General features: G+C 38.8%; 2 protein-coding genes across 2 annotated transcripts in view; both read left to right on the forward strand.

Moving 5' to 3' along the window:
- The window catches only part of LOC137295003 (uncharacterized), a 109,674-nt gene that overhangs the window by 8,746 nt on the left and 72,997 nt on the right, over nt 1-27,931 (forward strand). The gene's annotated exons all lie outside the window — the stretch shown is intronic.
- LOC137295010 (calmodulin-like) lies at nt 13,365-26,294 on the forward strand. The gene is made up of 5 exons (XM_067826260.1): nt 13,365-13,589; nt 21,648-21,672; nt 23,576-23,716; nt 24,092-24,334; nt 25,523-26,294. Exons 1-5 carry the CDS (start codon nt 13,587-13,589, stop codon nt 25,552-25,554), a joined length of 444 nt encoding a protein of 147 aa, XP_067682361.1. The 5' UTR covers nt 13,365-13,586; the 3' UTR covers nt 25,555-26,294.

The following is a 27,931-nucleotide window of genomic DNA, read 5'->3' on the forward strand; positions in this document are numbered from 1 at the left end:
GCCAGGGGATACCAGCGTCATGCATTGTGCCTATCAGGAGAATCAGGAGAATCAGGCACGGATCTTCTGTGTGAGGAGCGGATCTGTTCTTTAATAATTAGGTTACCCCACTTCAGTTGAATGGAATTGCGACTGTCGCATCCTGGATGCTTTGGTGAATGCTCACATTATTGGTGAATGCTCACATGATTGTCTGGTCCAGATTTCATTATTACAGACCGTCATCTTAAGACAGTGCAGCATTAAACATTAAAAAGCCTAGTGGTTGAAGTCTTCGCTCGTCCACAGGCAAAGTGTAGCGCAAAATAGGTTGCGCATCTGAACGAAACTGACCACTCTTCGTATAGATCGAAACTGATCAGTCTTCGTATATGCTTCGCTCGCATATACGAAGACTGGTCGGTTTCCGTGTGCTGCGCAACCCATTTTGCGCTACACATTTCGCCTGTGGTCCGTCACGCTGAAGACCCGGGTTCGATTCCCGACATACACAGGGGATACTCGACTGTACATGAAAGCCGGATGTGGCACCTCGGCAAAAGCACCTTTTCCACTGCATAGTTTTCCAGGGACCACCAGGGCTTCACGTTCAAGGTTATTACAGATTTTTTTCATAAAACGGGCTTACAGTTTATGTGTCTAAGCAAAAGCCTCCTTGCACCCATAACTACTATATTTATGATGTCATTTCCATTCATCGTCTTGATCAGGATGATATACTGTCGCCTTTCAGAGAGCGTGGTCGTGCCTAATGCATAAATATCTAAATATGGCAATCACAGTAATGTAGATGGTCTATTTCATACAATAAGTCTTTTTCTGTGCAGGCATTTTATTATACAAATGTCCAAATAATGCATGACTTGGGAATGTTTCCAGCCTTTGTTTTGACTGGAACTAAACTGCATATGGGCCGCTGTTACTCTCTCGGGCATCCTTAGTCCAGCAACCATCAGGGCATCTATATTTTGCCAGGTTTCTCTCTAAATGTAAATACATAAGCATTAAAACTTCACACGGGACTTTGAGTAAGACTTAGCTTGCTCTATATATGAACAAAAGTACCGTGTGGTCATCACTTGCGTAATAACAGGAATAAAACCAGTTTTGGCGATCTCTGCGTTAGCTTCAGTTGTGGAACCCCTTAAAGACATGTATGACAAGAATAGAAACATTGTCATTGTTACGTAATTCCAAAGGCGTTATATTCTAATATTCAAAATATTGCGTTTGTTATAGGTGGGGAATACTTTCAACTAGCAGTGGAAACATTCTGTTACAAAGGTGCAACTTTCGGTTTTCATGTACATTAAAAAAAACCTGTGACAAGGGTACAGTGTTTGAAGCCCATTTCTCCTGACCCCCACCACGATATTATTGGTATATTGTTAAAAGTGGTGGCTATATCTACACGTCCTCACTTGTAATCGGCTATATTATACAAGCAATGAGAACCCAAATATTCATGTAAATGGTTACTCACAATGTGAATTTCACCACGGTATAATTAGACCACGACACTGTATCAACACACACAATATCGACCTTGGGAGAACCTGAACCAGATTGCCCACAGCTAAAAATAACTAAATGCTTTACAGACAGCGTATTGATTCTTGCCCTGAAAAGCTAACTCATTCACGATAGCCGTATTCAGACTGGTTGAGAATGGAGGAATTCCAGGAAACGGCTTGTGGGTAATTCATGCAATGACGGGGCTCTGCACACACGTTCACTTGTACTGGTTTCTCGGAAGTGAGCTGCTTCTAGAAAGCCGCAGGCCGTTTTTCAGCTGTGACTCTGTTGTTAGAAGGTGACCTACATGCACTAGCCTTGTTGAACGTTCATACAGTGTATTTTGCAGTCATGAATTGACTCACAGCTGTGACAGCACAAGGCCACGTACAACTTTCTGTGAACAGTTTTTGCACAGAGTAGAGGTATTATTGTGTCAATGGTGGTGATTTTAAGTGTATGAGAGAGAGAGGGGAGATCTGTGGAGGAAAGGAAGGGATGAATGGGTAGGGGTGGGGGGCGGCATCAATTGTGTGCACGTGCACTAGCGGGAAGGTCAACAATTTTGCACATGACAAGCAATTAGGGGTGTCACTTACCTTGTACATAAAATTAGGGTGCTGGGGGTCATTCACATTTTCACATTGTACATCGGATGCTGTTAGCTCCCTATAAATCATTATCTTCCGCCAAGCCCATCCATTGATTATGAATGGCCCCTCATGTCCTTATAGAGACAGATTTGTATATTCAATTTACTAATAACCTCTGCCTCATTTTGAATTTTACTTAGAGGGTATACGCTTGTTAGGGACAAGGTGGACTGGTCGCAAAAAAACATTGTATTCAGATTCACAGTAAAAAGAATTAATGGACCTAGGAATTCCGTTTATCTCTGATGGTTTTTTAAAAAACTATCTAACTCTAAATCCCAACGTTTTCTCGTTTTCTGGAGATGTTTGTAAGCGTAAGTCGTACTCGGGATTCTGAGGTTAGCAATGAGACCAAATGTTGATGGTATTCCACGAAATTAAGAAATGGAACCTTAAATTGGAATATGGTGTAGAGATAACGGTACCTTAACAATTTTCAGTTCTGATGTAATAATTTAGAGATTTATTTCGAACTTATACACACGGTTACTTAAACCATTCATTTCTTGAATGAAGAGTCCTATTGTTTGGAATATATGTAGGATTTTAAAAAAAAATTATGATTGTATGCCAGATTACAAAATAGTCAAATTTACTTCTCAAACAAATGTACACGAATCTGTATCAAAACGTCGCGCTCTCTTTATGAAGTTGTCATCCATAAAGAGCGTCTGTTTTGTACGTACTTCCCAGCTTCTAAAATAACACTCAAAGACGTGGGTGTTTTGTCGGATTGTACATTCCACTACAACAAACTGGCGTAATTCCTTTTATCCATCATCTGTTATACGCGCCTTGGCTGAATTCTTAGACCATGGATTGAGGTGTAATATCTAAACATTTAGTCAAAACTGAGTCATCTTGTTACATAAATATCAACAGCACAGATGAGATTCTCTGACGAGATTGTTCCAGACGTAAAATCGAAACTGTTGAATTCTCGCAACGCTCTGTTTTCTCTTTCTACAAGGACATAAATAGCATTAGGATCACGATGGTGCAGTCCACAATGGCAATGGGTGTGAGAGTATCTATATACTCTCCCCCTGCCCCCGAGAGCATGATTCTCATGAGCATGTGTTTGCAGTGACATCTCTAAAGCTGTTGACAGGTGTGTGGCCATAAAAATTTCGTAAATCACTACTTCAGTGAATAAACAATGTGTTCGTTATCTCGCCACTTTCTTCTTCCTGTTGTTGAAGCAAACAAGAATTGGCTATTGGCGGACCCTTTATCCTGAACATTTTGTTGAATGACGATTGAAACTCGGGTGGAAATGAAACGTGCGCCCCTTCTCTTTCTCAATAAAGTGCACCACTACCCGCCCACCGCCCACCGTCCCGCCCCTTCTTGCACTAATCGTTGTTGATGTTATGTATATATTTCACTAATCAATTTCTAATTATGTTTCACTAATCAGGAAACTCAACTCCCAGTTATATTTTATATATAAAATCAGCAACGATCATTGAAAGAAGGGGTGGGTCTTAGTTAACTTACAAGTTCATCTTTAAGTTGTGATGTTTTGACTGTTTTCACCCAAGCAACGTGAACACATTTGATCACATCAGAGACCATATAATGAATATAATATCAGTTAGTATTTGAATATGATTATGAGCTGAGTATGCTGAATTTAGCAGTATTCCAACAACATCACGACGGGTGACACAAGATATGGGCCTTAAACATTGTACCTATGTGTGGAATCGAACCCTTGTCTTGAGCGTGCCGAGAGAACGCTTGAAGCATTAAGCTACCCCACCGCCCCAAATCCAGTTTTCAGTAGAATAGTGGACCCAGAGTTCCCGTGACATCACACAAAGAGGTATTGGAGCCACTCCAACTAAATTACTGTTTGTGAAAAGATGAAAAGACCACTTCCCGGTACACTTAAACTGTATTATTCCACAAGATCGCCGGTTCGGTGTTATTACATGCCTTTGTCACAGGTCCGGGCCTTTAATGCTCGTTCAGAGGAAAACATCTCAACGGATGAGCTATTCCGATGCGTTAACTTGCGATTTTTAAGTAACTTATCCGTATTTGTTGTGACAATACATCAGAGAACGAGGAACTGTAAGCATGAAAAACACACTTACAGCTTGACGTCCAGCCACTTGGGTCTCAAATTTGAATTTCCTTACCCACGTGATTGCAGATTATAAGAGTGACGCCGATAGTACTCAAGCAGACAATCAAACGATGTCGTTCGAAAGGAAATGAATCTAGGAATTCCTGGGTCAGGGTGACCGTGACCTTCACATAAGCTATCGTTGTGCTGTCCTACTTTTAATGTACACCGATGTAGACACATGAACAGTTTTATTTCGAAATCAGCCGAGTGTTGTATTGAGGAAAATGTTTAACTGGTTCAACTTCCGTCTGTCACGTGACTTTAATCCGGGTTTAAATTCTCTTGTTGATTTTTTAAAGGTTTTATGATCAAGTCATAAACAGGAAGACACAGTCATCAATATCCCCCGCATTACCTCCAATTTCAGTCAAAGTCAAACTTGTTGCCATGGAAACACCAAAACTATCAAAAAGCACCAGTACACCACTAGACCAATCTATGTGTCAAGTTTGGTGAAGACATATTGAACGGTTTCAGAGTTCTGCTCCGGAAAAGATGAATGTGCACAGACAGATGGACCGACCGGGTGCATTTTAATACCCACCGCAAAACGCGTTGCGGGGGATTAAAAAAGAATCAAAGTCTGATTGGCGTTTGGATATGTTATAGCAATAACAAGATAAAGAAAGAATTGGTGCAGATGATCGTGTTTGTTGTCAAAATGAGTGAGTGAGTGTGTGAGTAAGTGAGTGTGGTTTTACGCTTCCTGCAGCAATATTTCAGCAACATCACGGCGGGCGGGGAAATACCACAAATATTGTACCCATGAGGGGAATTGAACCATGGTCTCCGGTGTGACAGGCGAATGCTTTAGCCACTAGGCTAACCCACCTCCCGCTTTGTTCTGAAAGAAATAGTGTAACTGCATATTGAATAATAACCATTTCAAATAATGACATGAGATGCATATTCGTTTTGTATAACTTGTCCTATTTGTTAGTCATCAGTTTTTAGGTTGCCCGGATACACATACATTTGTCAGGTTGCCCTAACTGTTCCCCTTATGTTTACAAGGCTGCCCTGGTTCATACACATTTGTCAGGTTGCCCTAACTGTTCCCCTTATGTTTGTAAGATTGTCCTGGTTCATACACACATTTGTCAGGTTGCCCTAACTGTTCCCCTTATGTTTACAAGGCTGCCCTGGTTCATACACATTTGTCAGGTTGCCCTAACTGTTCCCCTTATGTTTACAAGGCTGCCCTGGTTCATACACATTTGTCAGGTTGCCATAACTGTTCCCCGTTCCCCGTCTTGTAAGACTGTACTGGTTCATATACATTTGTCAGGTTGCCATAACTGTTCCCCGTCTGTTTGAAAGACTGTCCTGGTTCATACACATTTGTCAGGCTGCCCTAACTGTATACTGTCTGTTTGTAAGACTGTCCTGGTTCATATACATTTATCAGGTTTCCCTTACTGTTCCTCGTCTGTTTGTAAGACTGTCCTGGTTCATATACATTCGTCAGGTTGCACCAACTGTATCCCGTCTGTTTGGTAGACTGTCCTGGTTCATATACATTTGTCAGGCTGCCCTAAACAATCCAGGGATTAACAGCATGAGCATCAACGTACGCAACTGGGATACGATGATATGTCAACCAAGCTAGCGATCCTGACAACCCGACCCCGTTAGTCACCTCATGCATTGATTTCTGAAGACCAGTCCTGACCCGGATCTCCAAGGTCGGGACACGCAAGCCAGCATCTGTTATATATGCACGCAATCTTTATATCCATCGAAAGCGCATCAAATCAGGGTTTAAGTTTAGCTTACTCTGTGCACGAAGTTTCCTCGGGAATCCTGCGTTGGGGCAATATCAGATATATTAGGTTTAAAGAAAGTAATGTTTTATGAAAGGCTGTTCTGAATAGGTCTGTTCACAGGCACAAAATGGACATGAAAACAGACAAACCATCGGGTTTTTTTCAACTGTAAGATAGGGAATCTGTAATTTAAAGGTTACATGCAACCAAAACCTCGAACATAATTAAAACATCGTTATCACTTGATCATGATATATAAAATGCACTGGTGGTTGTGAAAAAACAAATAAACAAAATTTATAAGCGTATAATCGCAAATCAAAAGTGCAATATTTTGTACTGGGGTTTACCATTGGTTCATTTGCCGATACGCTCAGACGGTTCTTTGTTTATGGCTTAGAAGCCCGATAGGTGTTAATTTCAAATTGCAAATGGTCAGTAATTGAATTTGTGCATTGCATATTGTCATCAGCAGACAGGCAGACAGACATATGGGCGTCAATAAACCAGACACTGAGTTTTCTCAGTCATAGGGTCTCCTTATCACAATCAACATGTTTTTTTATGTAACGAGATGCGATTCATTACTTTGTATATGTATACAACGAAGATGGGACTACTGCTCACGACCTCATACTCCAGGCAGGCATACCATGGCAGAACTCTGACGGTTTGTGCCAGAAAATCCCTGCATACTTGAGCTGTGTGTGAACGAGCGTTGTCGAGCTGGAACTCGAAATTCCCGCCTGATCTACCCCGGAATGGAACGTTTACTCGTCTACTGGCTCCAGTACTTTGTCTCTGTAACACACAGCTTTTACCGTTTCATCTAATTGCACAAGCCAAAACATTGATAGCACAACAGCCTCGGTTCCTGTAGGCTGGGTTCGATCCTACAACGCAATTTAGTGCAATAACCAGTCTAGAATTTTTAGACTAATTCCTCTAACTGGATACATAAATATTAATCAGTATGATTTCATATATCTAAGCACTTGTATAGTACAACACTACGCTCCTTGTAATCCTTGCAAACACGTCGCACAGCGCGCTCCTTCGCACAGGGACTTGTATCGCTTATAGTAGAAACGGCGTTCAAAGAACACTAGTGCTATGGTAGAGTCTATACACCTGTATAGAACGCCGTTTCTAAGCGATACAAGTCCCTGTGCGACGGAAAGTCCTTTTATATAGTGCTGTGGTAGAGTCTGTACACCTATATGTCCTTCGAACGCCGTTTCTAAACGATACAAGCGCCTGTGCTCCGTCGTACAGCGAGCTCTTACAAACAGAAACCTGGAATACAGGACAAATCATATGGATAACACCTTCTTGAGTTTATTTCTCACGACGTTTCGGGGTTTGTTCTAGCCCACCATCAGGTTGAACTGATGAATATAGCACTTCAGCCTGATGATGGGGCTAGACCAAGTCCCGACACATCGTGAGAAATAAATCCAAGAAGTTGTTATCCATATGATTTGTCCTGTATTACTACACCAACTTCTACATGCCTTTGGAGAATCAGAGACTTGGAAATCTCAAAATGAGGCTCTGTCGCTAGAAACGATCATAATATTTGTGTTACAATTGTGCACAAGCAAGGTTTCGTAAATGGACATCAAATGACAAGATGGTGTCCCAGCGGTGTATCTCACTTTTATCTGTCGGCAACTGTTGTGCATGTAAATGTCCAGTGAGTGAGTGAGTGAGTTTAGTTTTACGCCACTTTTAGCAACATTCCAGCACTGTCCCAGCGGGGAACTCCGGACATGAGCTTCACACATTGTACCCATTTTGGGAATCGAACCAGGGTCTCCAGCGTGACGAGCGAACGCTTTATTCACTGGGCTAACCCACCTCTGGCACATCCATGTTACATTGCGTCAAGGTCTTTATAGTACTGTCGCAAATAGAAAAAACCACAAACTTCATTTCACTTTTATCTCTACAATTTACGCATTTGATATGTGAAAGTGTGAGAGATCTGTTAAACTAAGTACGGACTAACTACAGCTCAGTGGTAGGGAGATAGGAAACGTAACAAAGAATTTTACTGAAGTGAGATTAGAGCAGAAGTGAGCAATGCAGACTTCTTTTTATGTCCAACGCGACTTATTTGGAAAGGTCCATGGCTTAATGCAAATTAATGTGCGATGATGTTGCATTGAAAAGGACACCTTTTAAAATACATTTTTGAAATTAGACTTAGCTTCAATATAAATGATAGCTGACGTAAAAAATAATAACTTTCATCCTGAAACTATTAAGGATGTCGCTATCATGAAGTCTCACTATCACTATAAAAAAACAGGAAGGATGGGCCGTCTCAAAAGCAAAATCAGGACGGGTGTAGCAAACAATGATTGGGGTCGGTCTGGGGGATAAATGTATCAGCTAATATATGATAACCCCTACGGAAAATTAAACTGTGGCAGTACACGGCATGTCATAGCAATTTACAAATATATATTGAGACATTTAATGCTTTTTAATGGGCATCAGGTATCACACTCTGTTACAAATCTCAACATAAACTTCATGGAAGAAAGGCCCGTTAAGATGTTACAGATGACACATATTCAACACATATGAAATAGCATAAAATATCTTTGAGATGACCCCTTGTGATGGTAGGCAGCATGTGCATTTCTTGGAAAGTGAGTCGACGGTCCGTCGTCATGCCTGGCTGAGCGACCAAACTGTCATCTATAGTCTCATCTATTGTTTTCAGCAGCCATTCAGATTTTTTTAATCAAAGTTTTTGAGGTGGGTAGCACTCGAATCCTGGTTTGTCCGGAACTTCTGTAAACAATAACACACACATACAAACTGAACACACGCAACACACACGCGAACGAAAACAATTAATGAGTTAAAATGTTTGGGTCATTTTTGGTAGATTTACTCCAGCATTGGTGAAATCAGAACAAAATATATCACAGATCCTTCTCATTTCTTTTATCATACCCGCAACAGTATGGATGATACTCTTCGCCGCGATCACATGAGAGCAGCTGTCCATCCTGGTTCCCGGGCCTGTCATCAATATTAATGAGAGGCCCGGGAACCAGGATGTCAGCTCTCAATAGTGATCCAAAATCGTGGAGTAGTGCTGCACGAGTTACGTCCCTTTACACTACAAGCCGGTCGCTGTCTCTGACCAGATGAGCAAAGAAAAGACGCCTCGATGATTAGTTAGTCAGTTGTTTTGAACATTTTACGTCATTTTGTTTGTTTGTTTTTGCTGTTTGGATTTGCTACGTTTTTTCTTCTCCTTTTTGTGTTTTACTTTTAGCATTAAAGCCACATATTTATTCGACTATGAACAGTGGATAGCGAGCATATAGCGAAATAATATACATGTATAACTAACAGGGGTTCCAGGTTCGTTTTGCTTTTCTTGTTTATGATAAGTTTATTTTAGGGCGCATTACCCCATCGATGCTGTATGATATTTAGCACATTACGGAAACTGGGTGACACCGTCGGGCGTCGAATTATTTTAACATCTTGGAAGACGTTGAGTATGGTTTTAAGTCGCTTTTAGCTACTTTCCAGCAATATCACAACTGGGGAAACCAGAAATGAGCGTCACGCATTCTCCAAATTCTTAATCGAACTCGCGTCTTATCCACAAGACTACCACCGTCGCCGCCATGACAGACGCATTGTACTCAGGGGCGTTGATACTGTTATAAAAAAGCCGGGGCTTACATATGTTATTTTTGCTTTGAAAGTTGGGCAAACCCCATTACTTTCTAAACATAAGGTTTGCAACTTATCGGACGAAGAAAATGGAAAATCCCGTACGGATTACGATAACACTGACCAGATGGCCGAGACATTGCAATATGGCTTACAGAGTTGCGTCCCTTGAATAAACTTAGCTCTTATCAGTTCGCATTCCCGTTCGCCTCGATTTTGTGTCTGGGTTTATCATCACCACACTCCAGTTTTCGCCAAAGTAGTGAACGTCTAAGACCCGAATAATGCCACGATTTACTTTTACAATACAATAATACCTCGCAACATAACTGACATATTGTTCAGACCCGCATTAAATCAAACACAGTCAACAGATTGAAAGTGTCACATAAGCGATGGACAGGTAGCGTCAAACATAAGACTGCATAAAGAAAATATTAAATGATTCTCGGGGCAGATTTTTTAAAAAAGTGACGAGAGCGGTAGGACTTTTAAAAATTTTTGATGGAAAAAAGTGACGAGGGCGGAACATATTTTAAAGTTTTCTCTCAGAAATACACCGTTGGTAGTTTAGCACGTGTTAATGAGTTGTAGATTCAGTCACACTCGTTCTTATAGACACTCATTCTTATGGTGGGCAAATGGATGATCGGGGCGCGGCCTAGTCAAAAAATTTTTTTTTTAAATGGCAATAAAAGATTGTTACGCACACAGATAGAAACGACGCTCCGATGCCCGAGAAACATTTCAGTATTTTTTATTTAGCCTAACATACGGACGCATACGTGTAACTATTGACATGACTTACGTAATTATGGCCATGATGTATGTAGTAATTATAGACACGGCGTGACTTACCGAGAACTACATGTATACTGAACAGTAAAAGAAACGCAACTCTGTTTTTGTCAAGTTTTAAATAGAAGACATAAACATGAACGCTTACTTTTATGAGATTTCTTTTTTTTTCGAAACTTGCGTTTTTTTTTGCTGCTTATTATATGTAATTTACGTTGTAGGTCACGCAGCTTTGTGGCACTGTGGGGGGCTAGTGGTTGAAGGGAGCCATGCCGAATGCCAGGGTTCAGTTGTGAAACCCCATTCCCGGTGTCCCCCGCCGTGAATATTCCTGAGGTAGTTCTAAAACATCCCTCACTCACCCGTTTGTTGTTGTTGTAAGAGTTATTATCGTTGTACCACCACCACCATCATCATCATCATCATCATCATCATCGTCATCATCATCATCATTACTGTGTGTCCGCCTTCTGTACAGTTGATCAGTGAAATTCAGTTTGATCGTGACCTATCTGAAAGAGCGTCTATTTCAACATAAACTAAATACGAGTTTTGAGAAACAACCACCCAGGGCATAGAAGCTCTCTTAGCACTAACATTGTCGTGAGTGCCATACATTATCATTCGACTATCTAAGAGAGCTTTGAAAATCTTGTTTTTAGTGCGGGCAACTAGACAAGTCTTAATGAATGTATATAATCTTGTATGCATTATGAGCAACTATGCCGTACACGTGTACTTGAAAATATTTAGGGAGCTATTGTATCTTATGTATACATGTACCCATTATTTACTTTAACATATATTTACTGCATGTCAAATTTAAAATGGTGTCTGCAAGACAACCCTTGTCGGTTCAAAAACTGATTTTATGGCTGTGCAGGAAAATGTACGTAAGAGAAAAAAATATTTATTCAAATTAAATCCGATATTTCACTCTCGTACACTATTACCTTCTGCTGAGTTTGCTTATGCCTGCATGTACCTTGTGATATGTCCAGAGCCATGCAGGCAGTATTCGGACACTTAACGTAATATCCTTAGACTTAAATGTTACTTTAATGTAGCTTAATGTTCTTGAATCATCTTACCTACCATCAAATACGTTCTGCTACACTGAAATAACATGTTAGTCTATGGATGTGACGTTAATCAAGTGTCCGAATACTTTGCTTGACTCTGTATATCGCAACTGCAGTTTATATTCTGGCTTATGAATAACGTGGTGATTCGAACGCTTTGTTAATCGCCCGCTGGATATAAACAGGGTGAACGATCGACGTAAGTACCGGAAAGACTGGTATACCGGAGCAACTGCTTACACATACACCCTATCCACCCACGACCTACTGTATACTTGTCAAACCAGTTTAACACTCCGGGCCTAATCCTTTCACGCACACGCAATCCTTTTTACTTGCTCCGTGTTAAAATCGGTTTGGTGACTTGGTCCCATCTTTGGCAGTTACTAGACTAAGTACTAGTGTATTGTGTACAGTTAACATACCTAACCTTTCTGTGTCAATGCTAAAGTCCAGTCGTTAACATATTCGTCAGTACCTAAAACAGGGCTTCACATCTCCAAATTTGAACGAAGAGTGAAACTTATTTCTTGTGTCACCGCCGTGACATTGAAGCAATAGTGTCAAAGCGGCGTAAAACAAAACTCATTTGTCTAACATATCTATTGGAGACCCCCTAAAGTCTCGACTGACATGATTGTGTTGACAAAATGGACCGATTTTGTTGTGTTAACTTGACAAAAAGACATAAAACATTTTTGACAACCTGCAACAGAATATTTTGTTTAGAACTGAAACTACCGTCTTAATTATCTCAAATCAAAACAAACTGATCCAAAACATTATAGGAGTATTTTGGATGAAAGGTTCGTCATGTGAAACTCACATAACAAACCCTTTCCCAATCGATCTTAAAATATCAGTGTTGACGGGCCTTGGCCAATGCTGCTTCTGAACCACAGTCGTAATTAAGTTTTAACACTAGATAAGACATCACAATGTATGCTTGCCACATGCTGACAAGAGTGACTACAATAAGGAGATTTCATGTATATTTATGAATTTATACGTGAATTTTAAAATTACCAGAGCATAAAAAATGCTCTGTAGGAATGTAGGAATGTAACTGTAAAAATACTAAAATGTCTCACTTGCATTTTGGCAAGTTCTCGTTTGGCTTCCTTCGATTAACGTACCTTTACCTGACAACAGAAAATGCTTTTAATTATAATTTTACTGTTTTCTATATCCCCAAAACGGGAGAGAAAATAATGAAACTGCCTTTTTCGAATAAATAAATCTTACAATTATTTTATTTTTGCTACATTACAATTAATTGTTATTGTCATTATTTTGGTATTACTACACCATTACAGACCTTGAAACATACGTGATATAATTAACGTTCTCCTGTTTGACCACCTTGTTTATTTATTAGTTTGTGGGGTTTTGTTTGCTTTTTGCTTGTTCCGTATTTATCTTTTTCTTTTTTTTACGGGATTCATGAGGCTACCGATTATATCCTTTGGCACTGTGTGAGCGATTAATTATTGGAGAACAAACTCCACTTAAAAAGGTTAGCCCAGATACGATTTTTCTTTCAAAATTGTTTTCTTTTCCCCTTTTCTTGTGAAAAGTGGCAAAACATCATATCTGAAGTGAAGCATAACGTGACATTTTAAGAGCAACTTTTCTTGCCGTAATAAGATTCACATTGTCCTTGTGATTTGATTACGTAACGTCCCTAAAATAGCAAATCTGAACTAGTTTAAACTTCTGCACCAACCTTCCGGTACAGCTTTAAAACTGAGGCTGATGTCCACTACGGCCTAGCATCGACATGTTGTGTACATGTTTGCAAGGCAGTGCACAGGCGGGTCGGGATTTCGTTTGATCGAGGTCACACAGGTAAACCGGTCGAGCTGTGACGTCACAACTGATTGTCAACACAGTCTGGTGCTCCGTGCTGCGCGGGTCGTTTACAAACATGGTAAGTTGCACAAGATCTTCAATATCCTTCCTCAAGCAAGGAATTACCTCAATGTTTGTTTTCGCGTATCTTAGGAAATGAATTTTAACCTGTAAGTGGGATATTTTAGCAATGTTCACACTACTCAAGACGCGAGCGTGTAGTCAAAATGGCGGCCTACTGGCTTAGTGAACGAAGGGCGGGGACGATCTTTGTGTTTGACTGCAAATGGACTGTAGCTGGACACGACCGTTGGGTTGAATGTTTAAGCAGGTCAATAAAACCTCCTTAAAAGCTCCATTAAATACACGAACCAGATGGATTTCCTTGAAATGTTCAAATCTAACTTGACACACCTGTTAATTTGTTCCGTGCCACACCTGAAAAATAATATTTTCCTAAGTCATTCGATTTCTGTAGCATAATTATACACAAAACCTGATACAATTCTCAAAACAGTATATGATCTGTTTTAGCTGCTATATACAATGATTATCCGTATACTGCACAAAAGATTCTTAAGTGTCACTGTAAGTAAGTTGCCCATTTTGAGTAACAGTTTGCTATAAGTGACGTTTGTTGTGCAGTAACCTTATCCAAATATGTCTAAATATTCATCTTGGGCACTCATGAAACCCCATCCAAAAAACAGAAGAATATTGTCAGCATTCACTGAATTTAACACATTTGAGGAATACGTTGTCCTAATATCAAACAGGTTTCTTTGTCATTCAGTTCAGTCAGATTAAGGTCAGTGTAAGACGTATGCTGTTATACTGTATGATCAGCATATTGATTTCACTGTTGCATTTGTTGTAAGTCAGTCGTAAGGTGTGAGAAGTCTGATGATTTTATGGAAATATATATACCTGTGATCTTTCTGCTCACTGTGACTAAGTTTAACTTTGAACATGGTGAAGTCAACAACTGTCATCATGGTCATTACTTATTGGATGTGAGATTGTGACCTGTAATGTTATGAATGCTTTGTACAAGTGATATTTATCCAATTTGTTTGCATTGGATAATTTACTTAAAGCATGTTTTACATACAAGTGAAGAGAATGTTGTATATATTATCCATAATGTTTGGGAATCAAAAGACGCTTTGTTGTCAACCATGTGACCTCCAGTTTTATGACCATTGATGTCTGCCATATCTGGATAGCTAAGAGTGGCATAAAACATATTATAAATCATGCAGACCCCATTGTCGTCACTCGCCGACAGAGCTACAGACACACATACAAACACTCACACAGACATATGCACACACAGACACACGGACACTCACACAGACACACACACACACACACACACTCAGACACACAAACACTCACACTCAGACACACACAGACACACACACTATGCTCACAGACACAGACACAGACACACTCACACTCAACTAAAACAGTTATTCATACATAACTACAATTATCTTAAATAGGGGACTATCCATCTCTTCATCTTTTTGTCAGCGTATTGCCTTCATTCATTTCAAAATACAAAATGCCTGTCCTGTAGCATGTTGTCCCCAAAGTTTGTATTTTCCCATACAGTATATGTCTTATGGCTCCTCTATGTGATTCAAACGGGTAACCATGGTAACTAAAACATAGGTAGCTTCATCCCAGTATATAAATTTCTATATAGAATTTTTAATTTGGCTCCTCTTGGAAATCATGTTCCGAGAATACCTGTGTAATGCTCTATTTCTAAAGTTAAGTATAAAGTTTCAGAGCTGAAGTCCATTATTTTTAAGGAGTGTTGAGTTCTGAATATAGATGCTTATTTATATTTATCTCTTCTTTCTCACTTAAACAAAGCTTTATTCTTGGGGAAGTGTTTGAATAATACACTAGAACTCTTTTTGTGTTGTATTTATTCTCTTTGATCCACCTTTGTGTAATGCATATGAAATACATTCTCTGCCACTGTTCCACTGCAAAACTGTTGCAGCTGATATTTTCTTTTAATTTCATTGAGACCTGCAAGAACCACATGCACATTGTTATTACAACTTAGAACTCATTGCAGTAGACATAGAACCCAGAACAAGATATCTAATTTATCTGATTGAGTCAAATTTATAGTAATTATTTTGTATATGAATATTGTAGTAGGGAATTTGTGAAAACATACCATATGTATATGTTAATGATTACAACAATATTTGAAAGTCAGTGTGGCTGAGTTTGATTTTATGCCACACTCAGCAATATTCCAGCTATATGACGGCGATCTGTAAATAATCATGTCTGGACCAGACATTCCAGTGATCAACAACATGAGCATCGATCTGTGCAATTGGGAACCGATGACGTGTGCCAACCAAGTCAGCAAGCCTCACCACCCGATCCTGTTGGTCGCCTCTTACGGCATCAGTTATCTTTTATGGGAAACATGGGTTGCTGAAGGCCTATTCTACCCCTGACCTTCACAGGTCTATTTGAAAGTACTTCGTCATGTTAAAAGTTTGTTTTCCACTATTCCATCATGTAATAGTTGAGGTTGATAATCACCATCACTGCACATCCATAAATCAACATTGTGGGTTTGAATCCTGCTGGAAACTCACTCTTTTAGACAAACATTGAAATCATTCACCTGCTCACTTGTCAAAACATGAAAAAAATTGTTCCATGAATTGAATTACTAGTAAACTGAAATCAACTGAACTGTTTCAAGACAATATTCAATTGTAAAATAAGCGCCCATTCCAGAAAAATAATGGAACATTTAAATGATAGAATGATGTCGTAGATGTTTTTAATTAAGTCAAAAATAGCTCTGTGGGAACACTTCAAACTTTATTAGGTTATGTGCAAATGATAAAGTGTTATGTTGTTAACTGAAAGCAATTACCATATTTTTGTGCACTTAGTGGTTGTGACCTAATGCATAAAGTGTTCATCACTCGTGCAGAAGATCAGGGGTTCCAGTTCCCTCATTTGTGCAGTGTGTGGAACCCTTTGAAGGTGTACACGTCCTGATGTAGCTAATAGCAGCATAAAACCTGGCGTACTCACTCACTCTGCTTTGAGCATGATATCTATCATTGTAAAACTTCATACAAATATATTCTCCTCCCCTCTCTCTCTTCCTCCCCATCATTATCATTATCGGTATCCTAATAGTGTAGATCATGCTCATGATGTTGATCACTGGATTGCCTGGTCTCAACTCAGTTACTTACAGGCCATGTCCATATACGATATGCTTGGAATATCGCTGAAAGCGGCATTAAACAACAAGCCAACCAGCCAAACCAATTATCATTATCTGTGTTTTGATCTTGTTAAACCTACGATGTGACATTGCTCCTCTTACAACCTTAATCTCGTTAATAAGGCTAATTAATTATTGATTATTAGTTGGCGATAATCAGTGATGACTCTAACCAGTGGATCAGTTATTGTCGACACATTGTCTTATGACATCCAGGAGTCATCTGGTCAACATGGTGAATATGTGTTAGAGTACAGCTGGACTGGTTTCCAGCTTTGATAACTGTCTGGATAATCCATGTATCACAGAGCTTGTTTTGTCTTTTTTTTGTCAGGATTGAAAGCATATAATTTCTGAAAAAAGACATTTGATGTAGGCCATACACGTCAGCTAATGAGTATTTGTTGTTTAACTTGCTGAATCTGTAGTTAGTGTGACAGCAGGGTTAAACCTAGGATACACTTCTGGGGCATTTCCGCATCAAAGTAGGGATGGCCACTGACAAAAATGTGGGTTGGGTCCCTTGGACACAAAATATTTGAAAATGGCCAAAAAGTGCCGCTTAAGTAAATATAATGCAGTAAATATTGTTATCATTCATCGAAACACACAAAAGACTGTTAAGTAAATCAGTTTTAATGCACATGCAATAATATCCTTCATTGGTTGTTGCAGTTCAGCCAGTGAGAGACTATTTCCCAAAAAAATATTTGGTAACTCATTCATGTGGGTTTTGTCTCTTATCATGAATGAAAATGTCTCAGAAAAATATTACAAACTCATTAAAACAGTTTATTTACTCACAAATGAAGTAAATGCATGTAGGTGAAAACTTCAAACTTCCAACTCCAAAAGGGGCCCATCTTAAAGTAACCTGGTTGGGCACTTGCACCCTCCTATCAAGAATTTGGGCCCACCAAAAAAAATTCCAAGCTTTATCCCTGTCAGGCAGGATTTGATTCTGTAGTAGGTGCTCTTTTCAAGCAGAAAAACATCTGTCTTTTTGCCAGTTGTTTTTAAAGTTGTCACTTACTTTTTCTGAGGTATTTTGACAGTGGTGTAAAATTATGTAAAACCAAGTATCAATGCATTTTCCGCTTTATTGTCCTGGCTTATTAGTGGATTACAAGCCACCTCTGACAAACCGTTAGGCTTGGCTGTATTATGGAGAACTGTATTCCCTCTTTCAGGAATGCATGCTTGACTCTCAACACGTCTTGATAAAACTCAATGTATATAAATTGTTTTCTGATCCAAATATCATGATTATAATTATTACCATGAGCTAAATTAAATAAATATTTCTGATACACAAAAAATGTAAATTAGTTGAATTAGTTAGTATTCTGCTCATAACACTTAGAAATGAGAAGGTTGTTCATAAAGCCAAATAAGAAAAATGTGGTTAAATAAGGGTAGGATATTTCTCCTTTGTTTTAATGTTTGGTTTTGAAAGTAATGCACTAACTAACAACACAATTGTCAGTGAGTAATTGTTTATGCAATCAAACTTGTGGCCATTATGTCAACTTTTTCTGTCAGAGTGACCCAGAAGTTGCGAAACTGTTTTTGTACATTGGTAATTAAATGTATATTCTTAAGTCATTGTATTTCTAAACGATTAAGCATCACATGTTTTATGGACATTTAAAAAAATATATTGACTGCAAAATAAAAATATTAAAAAGTTAAATTTTTATACTGAGTTACATTTGAAGTTTCAATGTCACTAGAAGAGAAGGCCAAGGACTAATGTATAAATCACCTAAAATAATCAAATTGTGCAGTGTTGGGTAAGACTTGATAATTACATTACTTGGCAAAACTCCATGGTTTCATGGAATATTATTCTGGGTCCTTTCAGGATGCTTAAATGTAGTTTTTTCTTTATGCATACTGTACATGTGTGCTAATGAACGTGCATTTAACTGTCTTGAAAAAACATGATAATTACTGCATTGTATCAAGCGGAGATCTGTTGATGAGGAAATGTTTCCCAGTTGCTTTCCGACATTTTGTAACTTGGTAACTAACAGAACCTAGTGCTGTAGATGGTGGACACCATTTGCCTGATTAGTCATTCAACAAAGGGATTGTTAACTCCAAGTGCCAGCAGTTTTGTTTGGCATTATTTCATGATATGATCAAGGCTATGACTGCCTATGGTTGGCTCATTAACCAGCATAAAATAATATTTACTTTATTGATACATGTGCTGAATCGTATGTTGGGTTCAAGCAGACATGAATAACCCATGGCACTCACTCACTCATGCATACACTCAATCATGCATGCATGCACCCAGATTGCCACCCACTCCCTCGCTCACCTACCAAGGTAATACATTATCCTGTTTTCTTTGCACCATGTACTGATGTAGCAGTTTGCATACTGAATATAACTTATGACAAAATACAGTAAGTGTTTTCTTAATGATCAGCGATCTTGAAACAGAAATGTGATTCTTTTAATCTTTTTTTATTTCCTGGTTGTGATTGTTATTTTCCTGCTTCCTTTTGTGAAAATATGAGACAAAAGAGAATATCCCCTATCATGAGAAGGATCTTTGGCAAGAAAAGAGTCAGCCATGTTATCTGTCATGAACAGGACCTAATCCATACTTCATCATGCAACAGGCCAGTGAAGATCCGGGATAGAATAGGTCTTCAGCAACCCAAGCTTGCAACAAAAGGCGACTCTAGTCAGACTCTGTGACTTGGTTGACACATGTCATCAGTTACCAATTGTGCAGATGGATGCTCGTGCTGTTGATCACTGGATTGTCTGGACCAGTATCACTTATATACAGACCACCGCCATGTAGCTAGAATATTGCTGAGTGCAGCATGAAATTAAGCTCATGCACTTTCTCACTCTCTCACTCACTCGCTCGCGTAACATCTGTAATATTTAGGATATCTTTTTCTGTTGATGCAGACACTTTATCTATGCTTCCAAATTTTAAAGTGAAGTCTTTAATTTGGAAGCATTTTCAATTGATCTATTGTACGATCACATCTGAGTACTGACAATGGCCAGTGACATTGTTTCAACAAATAGGAAACATTAATTTCATTACCTTAAACAATGCGTTACACTTTCCCAATATATTGCAATACATATGGAAATGCACCAAAACATATCACAATTTATCTCTATACAAAAATTATCCCAATACTTCACCCTAGTATTCATATACTTCATCATTTTCATACACACTTCATCATGTAACAGACCTGTGAAGATAATGGATAGAATAGGTCTTCAGCAACCCACGCTTGCCACTAAAGGCGAATCTAGTCAGATTCTCTGACTTGTTTGATGGTCTGTGACTCGGTATGGAAAACAGTCTCCCTGAGAATGACTTGTGCCTGCATTAAGCACACAGTCTTGTGGTTCAGACCCGTGATGTTCTGACTATTTAAACATTTCATCCTACGTATGGTCTTTTCAGTTGAACAGCAGTGAGTGAGTAGATATTGCTTCGAGATGCCTCAGCAACATTGCACCTATTCATGGCTCCATGAACAAGAAGAAATCACTGAGTCTTCACAGACCAGCTCAATATGATTCTGAATGTTGCATGAAGCCCAACCACAAGAGCTGATGATATGTCACCAGTACCAGTACCAGTAATGTAGTCAGTTTGAGTCAATATTCATGTTGGGATCATGGAGTAGCCTTGTGGTTAAAGCGTCCACTCATCACGCTGAAGACTTGGGTTCGATTCCCCACATAAGCGCAAGGTGTGAAGCCCATTTCTAGTGTCGCTCATGTCTCTGTGATATTACCCAAAATTTGTTAAAAAGCAACATAAAACCGCATCTCTCTCTCTCTCTCACTCGCTCACTCAATCAATCTTTATGTTACATTTCAGTATAACACCATCGCCAGTAGATGCTGTACGACCAACCGCAATTTACACCAGACATTGCAGCTGTAATGATGCTAATTGTTCCTCGTATCCCATGTTTATCGAACAAAGTTCATGTGACATTTATTCCTCAACTCTGAGCCCTATATAAATATCCTTGTTAATTTACTGTCAGAAAAAGGTGCTTTCTTCCCCAAGAGCTAACCTTCAGTGTTGTCTGCATAAGACGGAGTGTGTGTGGACTTGATCTAACTCAACACAGGTGTAAACAGTAAACATCAGACCTGGGCACAGAATCGTTGCATGCACTCCCATTTACCACAGCATAACGGAGAAGAAATGAAGGCGCCATATCTCCAAGGAACTGCATGGCCAACATTTCTTTCCAAACTCTTTGACTGATTGATAGTATGCTGTTTAAACTTGTCATTTGTTGCTGACTGAGTGCGTTGTTGGTCCTCGGGGAAATCTTACTTTGTGTGTTAAGTAAATTAGTGCTACAAGATTTGACAGCACAGAACATCCTGCGTATAACAACAAGACTGTTTGATTTTCCTGAGACAGCAAAATCATCTTAAAAAAAGTTTTCCTGCTCAGTGCAGGCTTTAATTTATAATTATTTATAATTAAATAACCTGAGATCATCCTATAAATCATATAGTTTTTCAGTTGCTTCTATTCTTCAGCAAGAACAAATGGTGCCTATTAGTCTTTGTTATTAAGGAATAAAACAGACTGCCTCTTGTAAGTGTCTAAATGTAACAAATGTTTAAGGCACCAAATAAAATCTTTAGGTAGCAGTATTTTCTCCCACTACACTTGCTATAGATAATTGTTCAAAAGTGATCAAGTTGGGGACTTCCTAAAGACAAAGTCATCTCATCAGTGAGTGATTTTGAGAGAAATTTGTCTCATGAGTGAAGCATCTATCATTGGTATCTTTTCCAGTTTGTTGAGTTGTATTTTTGTTGTTTCAGTCCCTCAAGAAAGAAAAGAGAGAAGGTGAGTTGAAGATCAAATATTCCTAACTCAAGCAGTGAGGAAGGATCATATTTGGTTGACCATTGTTACAGTGAGAGTGAAGTTTCCATGGGGGCTTACCACTTCTTCATTACTTCATTACTTCTGTGTTAGTGCCTATCCCAAAACGTCTCCTTTACTGTAATAAAAAAGGGATTCTTATCATTCCTTAGTTGGGTGGATTTGATGGTCTTGTGGTTCAGGTGTTTGCTCATCACACCAAAGGCCAGGGTTTGATTCGTCCACATGGGTACAATATGTGAATCCATTTCTGGTGTCCCTGCCATGATGTTGCTGGTATTTTGCTAAAAGTGGCATAAAACCATACTCAATCACTATCCTTCTTATTAGACTAGAGTGAGTGAGTGAGTATGGTTTCACACCACTTAGGTGTTGTCAGTACAGATGAACCTGTTTACTCAGACCCTGTATATCTTGAAACCCTTCCTTCCAGAAGATTTTTGGTAAAACAAAACATACTTTCAGTAATTGTACTAACTTAGCCAGACCCCATACTTATGTACCTGGACAGAGAATTTTCAAACCATGACCCTTATATTTCCATTGAAAAATAATCTTGTTGTCAGTACGGAAAGATCTATGTATATATGTGTGTGTCACATTACTGCTGTTTACTGCATGACAAAGTGTACTCATTGTTAATCTTTCGGCAGGTGTTTGATTTCATTTGATTTATTACCCATCAAAACACTAAGGACACTTGTCACTTCAGTTGTTTATTAGGATTTGGCAGGTGTGACAGCATCTCATCAGTAACATAAATACATGTTAATGCCAGACCAATTTTATTTCTTGTTTACAGATTTTTGTCCTCATAAAACTCAAAGGCAGGAGGGAAAATAAAAATAAAATCACCAATTAAAGTAATGATCCATCTAAGTACTCAATGTATTTTTCTTTTGACAATTTATGAAGTGTATATGGGGAGAAAAACAATCTAAAACACGATTTTCTTGTCAGTTTACATTTTTGGCCAATGAAAGCATGAGGATTTTATTTTTTGACTGGGGAAAAGTCACTATTATTTGTTTTTTCTAATTCTTGAAAAAATGCAGCAGGTGGATCTATAAAGCAAGAAATAAAACTGGTCTAGCCTAAGTAGGATTAGGAATAGATAACAGTTAACGGATGCCTCACTATCCAGACAATTTCCAAGTGTAACCAAAAAGTCTGGATAAATGGGGTTCGACTGTATTTCACCAATATCATGGCGAAGGACACCAGAAGTAGGCTTCACACACTGTACCCATGTGGGGAATGGAACCCGGGATTTAAGCATGTCGAGTCAACACTTTAACCACTAGGCTACCCTTCCTTATCAGAAGCGATTTCAGTAGTTAAGTCTGTGTCTCATGTCTTATTTCTCCAGTGCCAACTGTGACCCTGAGGGACAAGCATAGTAATCATGAAGACCGATCACTCTAGTATTTACCATGTGTTTACCAGGATGGATCAATACATGCTCAATGGCTAATATTTGTTCCAAAGTTGGTAGCAGATAATAGTAAAAAGTTCCAGTTTGAGAAATCACTTAATTTCTTATTTTCAAAATGGGAGTCAATATTTGAAAAGGAGCAGACATTGAACAATATTAAAAGTTTAATGGTCAAAAGCAATTAATGTGGATCAAATTTTAAAAAAGCAGTATTACTGCAGGGAGATAGATAAATAGTATGAGCAGTGTTACATAATGTATATTCCCTTGGTGAGGATAGTAAATATTTATGATATCAGATCATCTGTCATATAGTTCTTGGTAATGCTTTACAATAGACACATATGAGCATGGTATAAATCCTGATACTGTCTGGTGATCTGTCAGTGTGAAGAAGTAGCTGATGTTTTTTCATGCTGTGTGTTCCAGAGCTACAGGAAGCATTCATCATGAACCAGGGGCCAGATCAGAAGCTGCCCCTGAGGATGCTGGGTGTTGTCGTCCGCTCCATCGGTTGTAGTCCTCGTGAGTCTGACCTTGCCAAGATTGAGAAGGACCTATCAGCAAGAGGTAAGTATTTGTTAAGTTGTTTGCGCCTACTGGTTAATTTGCTTGATATATTCAGAATTCGTGCATTCAAGAGTTTGTACACATTCAATTAAAGCATATTGTTTATATGTTTTCAGTGAAAATGTATTGAACAAGAAGGATTTATCGTCCCACTTTTGGGTGTCGTAAAATATTGTTATGTGGTGTTGCACACACACTTGAGCTCTGTAAAAGGATTAGTGTAGCATTATTAGCAGAGTTGGAATAGACGTATTATCAGTTATAGAATTAAAGCCAGATTACTTTGAATTTTAATTGTATTTCTAGAAATATGAATGTCTTGTCTGTTGGTATTTCTACTGGAATAATCACGTTTGTATGTTGCCATGGTTACAGGTGTGACATCACTGGACTACGGTCAGGTCGAGCAGATTGTTTCCAGCAACAGCTGGGTCCCAGAATCTTTGGAGACACTCAAGGATGCATTCCAGACTTTTGACCATGAGGGAAACGGATTCATTTCAGCACGTGACTTACGGTATGTGCTCACTCACATGGGGGACAAGCTTGGCGATGAGGAAGTTGATGAGATGATCAGGGAGGTCGACCTCACTAGCGATGGACAGATCAACTATGAAGGTGGGATATTGGAAGATGCTGCATTTATTATCCAAAACCGATCCAATAATGGTATCCTATGTTTTTATGTCTCATTGTGTGTATTTTTCTGAATTTTGATTGGTTGTGTGTAAGTGATCAGTTAACATATTGTTACCCGTGAAGGTCCCGGGGAACAAAACCAACACATTTTACTCTGATTTCAGCAAAACAAACACATTTTACTCTGATTTAAACAAAACCAAAACATTTTACTCTGATATCAACAAAACAAACACATTTTACTCTGATTTCAACAACACAAAACTGAAATTAAAGCATCACTGCAATCTGAGAAGAATACACAAAAACGTGAGCATCAATAAATACTGGACGGTATGACCATCACGACTACCCTATGAATCTGAAAGTTTTTAAACAATATGATCGTTCTTATTGTGTGAACAACCACAGTGTCAAGTGTAGCATTCCCTTCATACATACTGGCAATCGACCTGTGAAGGTCCAGGGTAGAATAGGCCTTCAGCAACCCATGCTTGCCATAAAAGGCGACTGTGCTTGTCGTAAGAAAGAGGCGACTAACGGGATCGGGTGGTCAGGCTCGCTGACTTGGTTGACGCATGTCATCGATTCCCAGTTTTGCAGATCGATGCTCATGTTGTTGATCACTGGATTGTCTGGTCCAGACTCGATTATTTACAGACTGCCGCCATATAGCTGGAATATTGCTGAGTATGGCGTAAAACTAAACTCACTTACTCAGTTAACATATTGTGTATAACTTTTATTTACTGATCATAGAATTAGAGGTGATATTGCCTCACAAACTGTTGTCTTGTCTGTCAACTTCAGAGAACTAGAGTTCAAAAGCTGGACCATATAATGCAGTGATCAGCGGTATGAGCACTGTTTGATCTTCGTAATTGGTACTCCTGATAACTGATTCTGTTAGTCGGTTTTTAGGACAAGCATTGGTTTCTGAAGATCAGTTCTAACCTGCTTTTTCATGGGTCATATTAGTTATAACAGTTTTGGAAGTTATATCATCATGAACATGTGTTTGTATAATCACATCACTCAATCCTGCTAATCACCTCTTTTAGCTTAATCATTTTGGCTTTATCAGGTATGAAATTGTTTTAATCACAGTGACTGAGATATTGTTTTTCAATTTTCCTTGCTTTTCATCAAACGTTTTCTCTTTTTCAGTTCTCTCCAAGTCCTTGTTATCCTACATTTGAACATCTGATCTGTTTTCTGCTTTGTATAATACATATCACATGCAAGAGGTGGATACTAAGCAATCTGACCGCAGGAGCTGGTCAAAGGGAGATAACTCATTATGCCCCAGATGTCAAGAATGGCTCCAGAGTCAATCAAGAAACAATTTCATAACCTCACATTCACTTACAGATATGTCAATAACACATTTCCAATATTTATTTTGTAGTACTGGAAACATTCCATAAATATATATATATATATATATATGCATATGAAATGGCAGTTTGAAATCTTCACGGAACTAACAAAGCCAATGAATTTTTATTGATACCTTAGTCTTCACTGTTTTGAACATTGTTATCATATGTTGTTTTGACATTTGCCTTTTCATGGAATATTATTTACATGGTGTTATTCATTGACTGTGTTTATCATCTGGAATATTGTTGAATAGCTTAGTACATATTTCTATACTATACATATCTCCACTTTAGATTGAATCCACTCTGCATTGCATTTCAATCAACTGAATACTTCTAAAAAGTATCTCTATGCCAGTTTTGTGAGCATATGTATCTGTACAATCTAAACGTACTGGAAAATGCTTGTCACATTTTCTACTGAATAAACTGATTACCTTTAGGGCATGTTCTGGTTTTTGGCTTGTTAAACATTTAAATCTGCAAATATCGATTATCTGTTTCTCTGCAATTTGATTATTGAAGATAACAGTTGAATAAATGCATATCGTTACTTATTTGAACTTAGTTATTTCTTCACATGAACTGGGCAGCGGGGTAGCCAACTGGTTAAAGTGTTCACCTGTCATGAAGAACACCTGAGTTTGATTCCCCAGGTGGGTACAATGTATGAAGCCCATTTCTGGTGTCCCGGTCATGATATTGCAGGTATATTGCAGAAGGTGGTGTAAGACTAGACTGACTGACTCACCCTATCAGCCACCCACTCTTCTACGAGAAACCAGGTCCCCTATTACAACGCTGTGGTAGTGTTAGGAGTATGGACTGTTTAAATCATGGGCCCGTTTCTCAAAGCTTTCATAAACTAAGATATTGTAACTTTTCTCATAGCATTCGTACCTCCTATTTGTAACAGTATAGGAGGTACCCGAATAGTTAGGATATCTTAGACATTGGGCGGCTTTGTGAAACGGGGCCCGAAGGGTAGTAGTGAAATACTGTCTAGGGTACAGTGTGAGACATGCCTCAGAGGGGTTGCTCAGTCTGAAGGTTCCAGTGACAATGTTTGTGGACGTGTGTGCATCCTGGTTGAGAGTAGTTACATCCCTTGGGAACACAAGAAACAGGGTTTGAGGGTCTCGGATCTCAGTGGGGCTCCTTTTAAATTTAAAAAGGATTGTTTTTATCAAAGTTTTATGTATATATTCAGAGAATAAGCGTACTCTACATCAACACGCTTCACCAGGGTTAATTATTAAAAGGCGAAGTGAAGACTGAGTGCCTCGAGATATGTATATTCCAAACAGCGTTCCAAATAATGGCCGGTGCCGGTTGTTATTGCATAGGGCCAACAGTTTCAAATATCTTCAAGCCATCGTGGCCTTCGCTAAATTATGTCTTTTTCTCATACTTGGAATCTTTCCCTGCTTTTTTATTCACTTTATTAACGTTCGAAAATCATCATCTTGCAATAACTTTGTTCACATGTCAACACTAGCATTTAACAAATAAAAACTCTCTGCAACGTAGGGTGCGCAAAGTTATTTTGTAGAAACAGTGTGAAACTGGACGGTGTAGTCTTATTTTGATTTTATCGTGTTGACTTTAACAAAATATGCCTGCAGATTTCATTCGGGACAATATGCCTGCAGATTTCATTCGGGACCTGTTAAAGCAACAGCCGCTGAAGGCCAACTGTCAAATTAAAGTATTGAAAAAAAAACTGATTCCAGCGTTTTTTCGTCGTCATGGCGAGGTCTTGTTCACTTAGGTATGGCATGCATAAACGCAGCTCATGATATTCCTTTGGGATTCGTGACAGAACATTACCACTACCACTATGTCTCTGAATGTATATCATATCACTTAAAGAAATAAATGGTCCCTTTAGAAAAGAAAAGGAGATAATGTTTTCTCAGATAAAATTAAGATTCAGAACCAGATCAAATCTAGTCCTGAGCTTTCGCAGAAAGTGCTATGTGGAAGGGAGAGTAATTCAGTTCAGGGACTGTGAGACAGACTTGCTTGTCATGAGAGCTGACTCGGAGGATGGGCAGAAACGATGCGTCACATTGCTGACTTGTCTCATCTTGCCCTGACAGTGCGGATAGCGCCTTTGTGCAGCATACAGGTATCGTCTATGAAATCCCATCACTGACGTAGCCTTGTATTTCTATAACCTGACTAATTTATT

This window comes from Haliotis asinina, chromosome 8, assembly GCF_037392515.1.
Source record: "Haliotis asinina isolate JCU_RB_2024 chromosome 8, JCU_Hal_asi_v2, whole genome shotgun sequence".
NCBI classification, from domain to species: domain Eukaryota; kingdom Metazoa; phylum Mollusca; class Gastropoda; order Lepetellida; family Haliotidae; genus Haliotis; species Haliotis asinina.

Bases quoted from the DNA above. Each gene is read 5' to 3' on its own strand.
- LOC137295010 (XM_067826260.1), top strand. The intron at 21,673-23,575 runs GTGAGTTGAAGA...TGTGTGTTCCAG, and splicing joins CAAGAAAGAAAAGAGAGAAG to AGCTACAGGAAGCATTCATC. The intron at 24,335-25,522 runs GTGGGATATTGG...TCTCTTTTTCAG, and splicing joins TGGACAGATCAACTATGAAG to TTCTCTCCAAGTCCTTGTTA.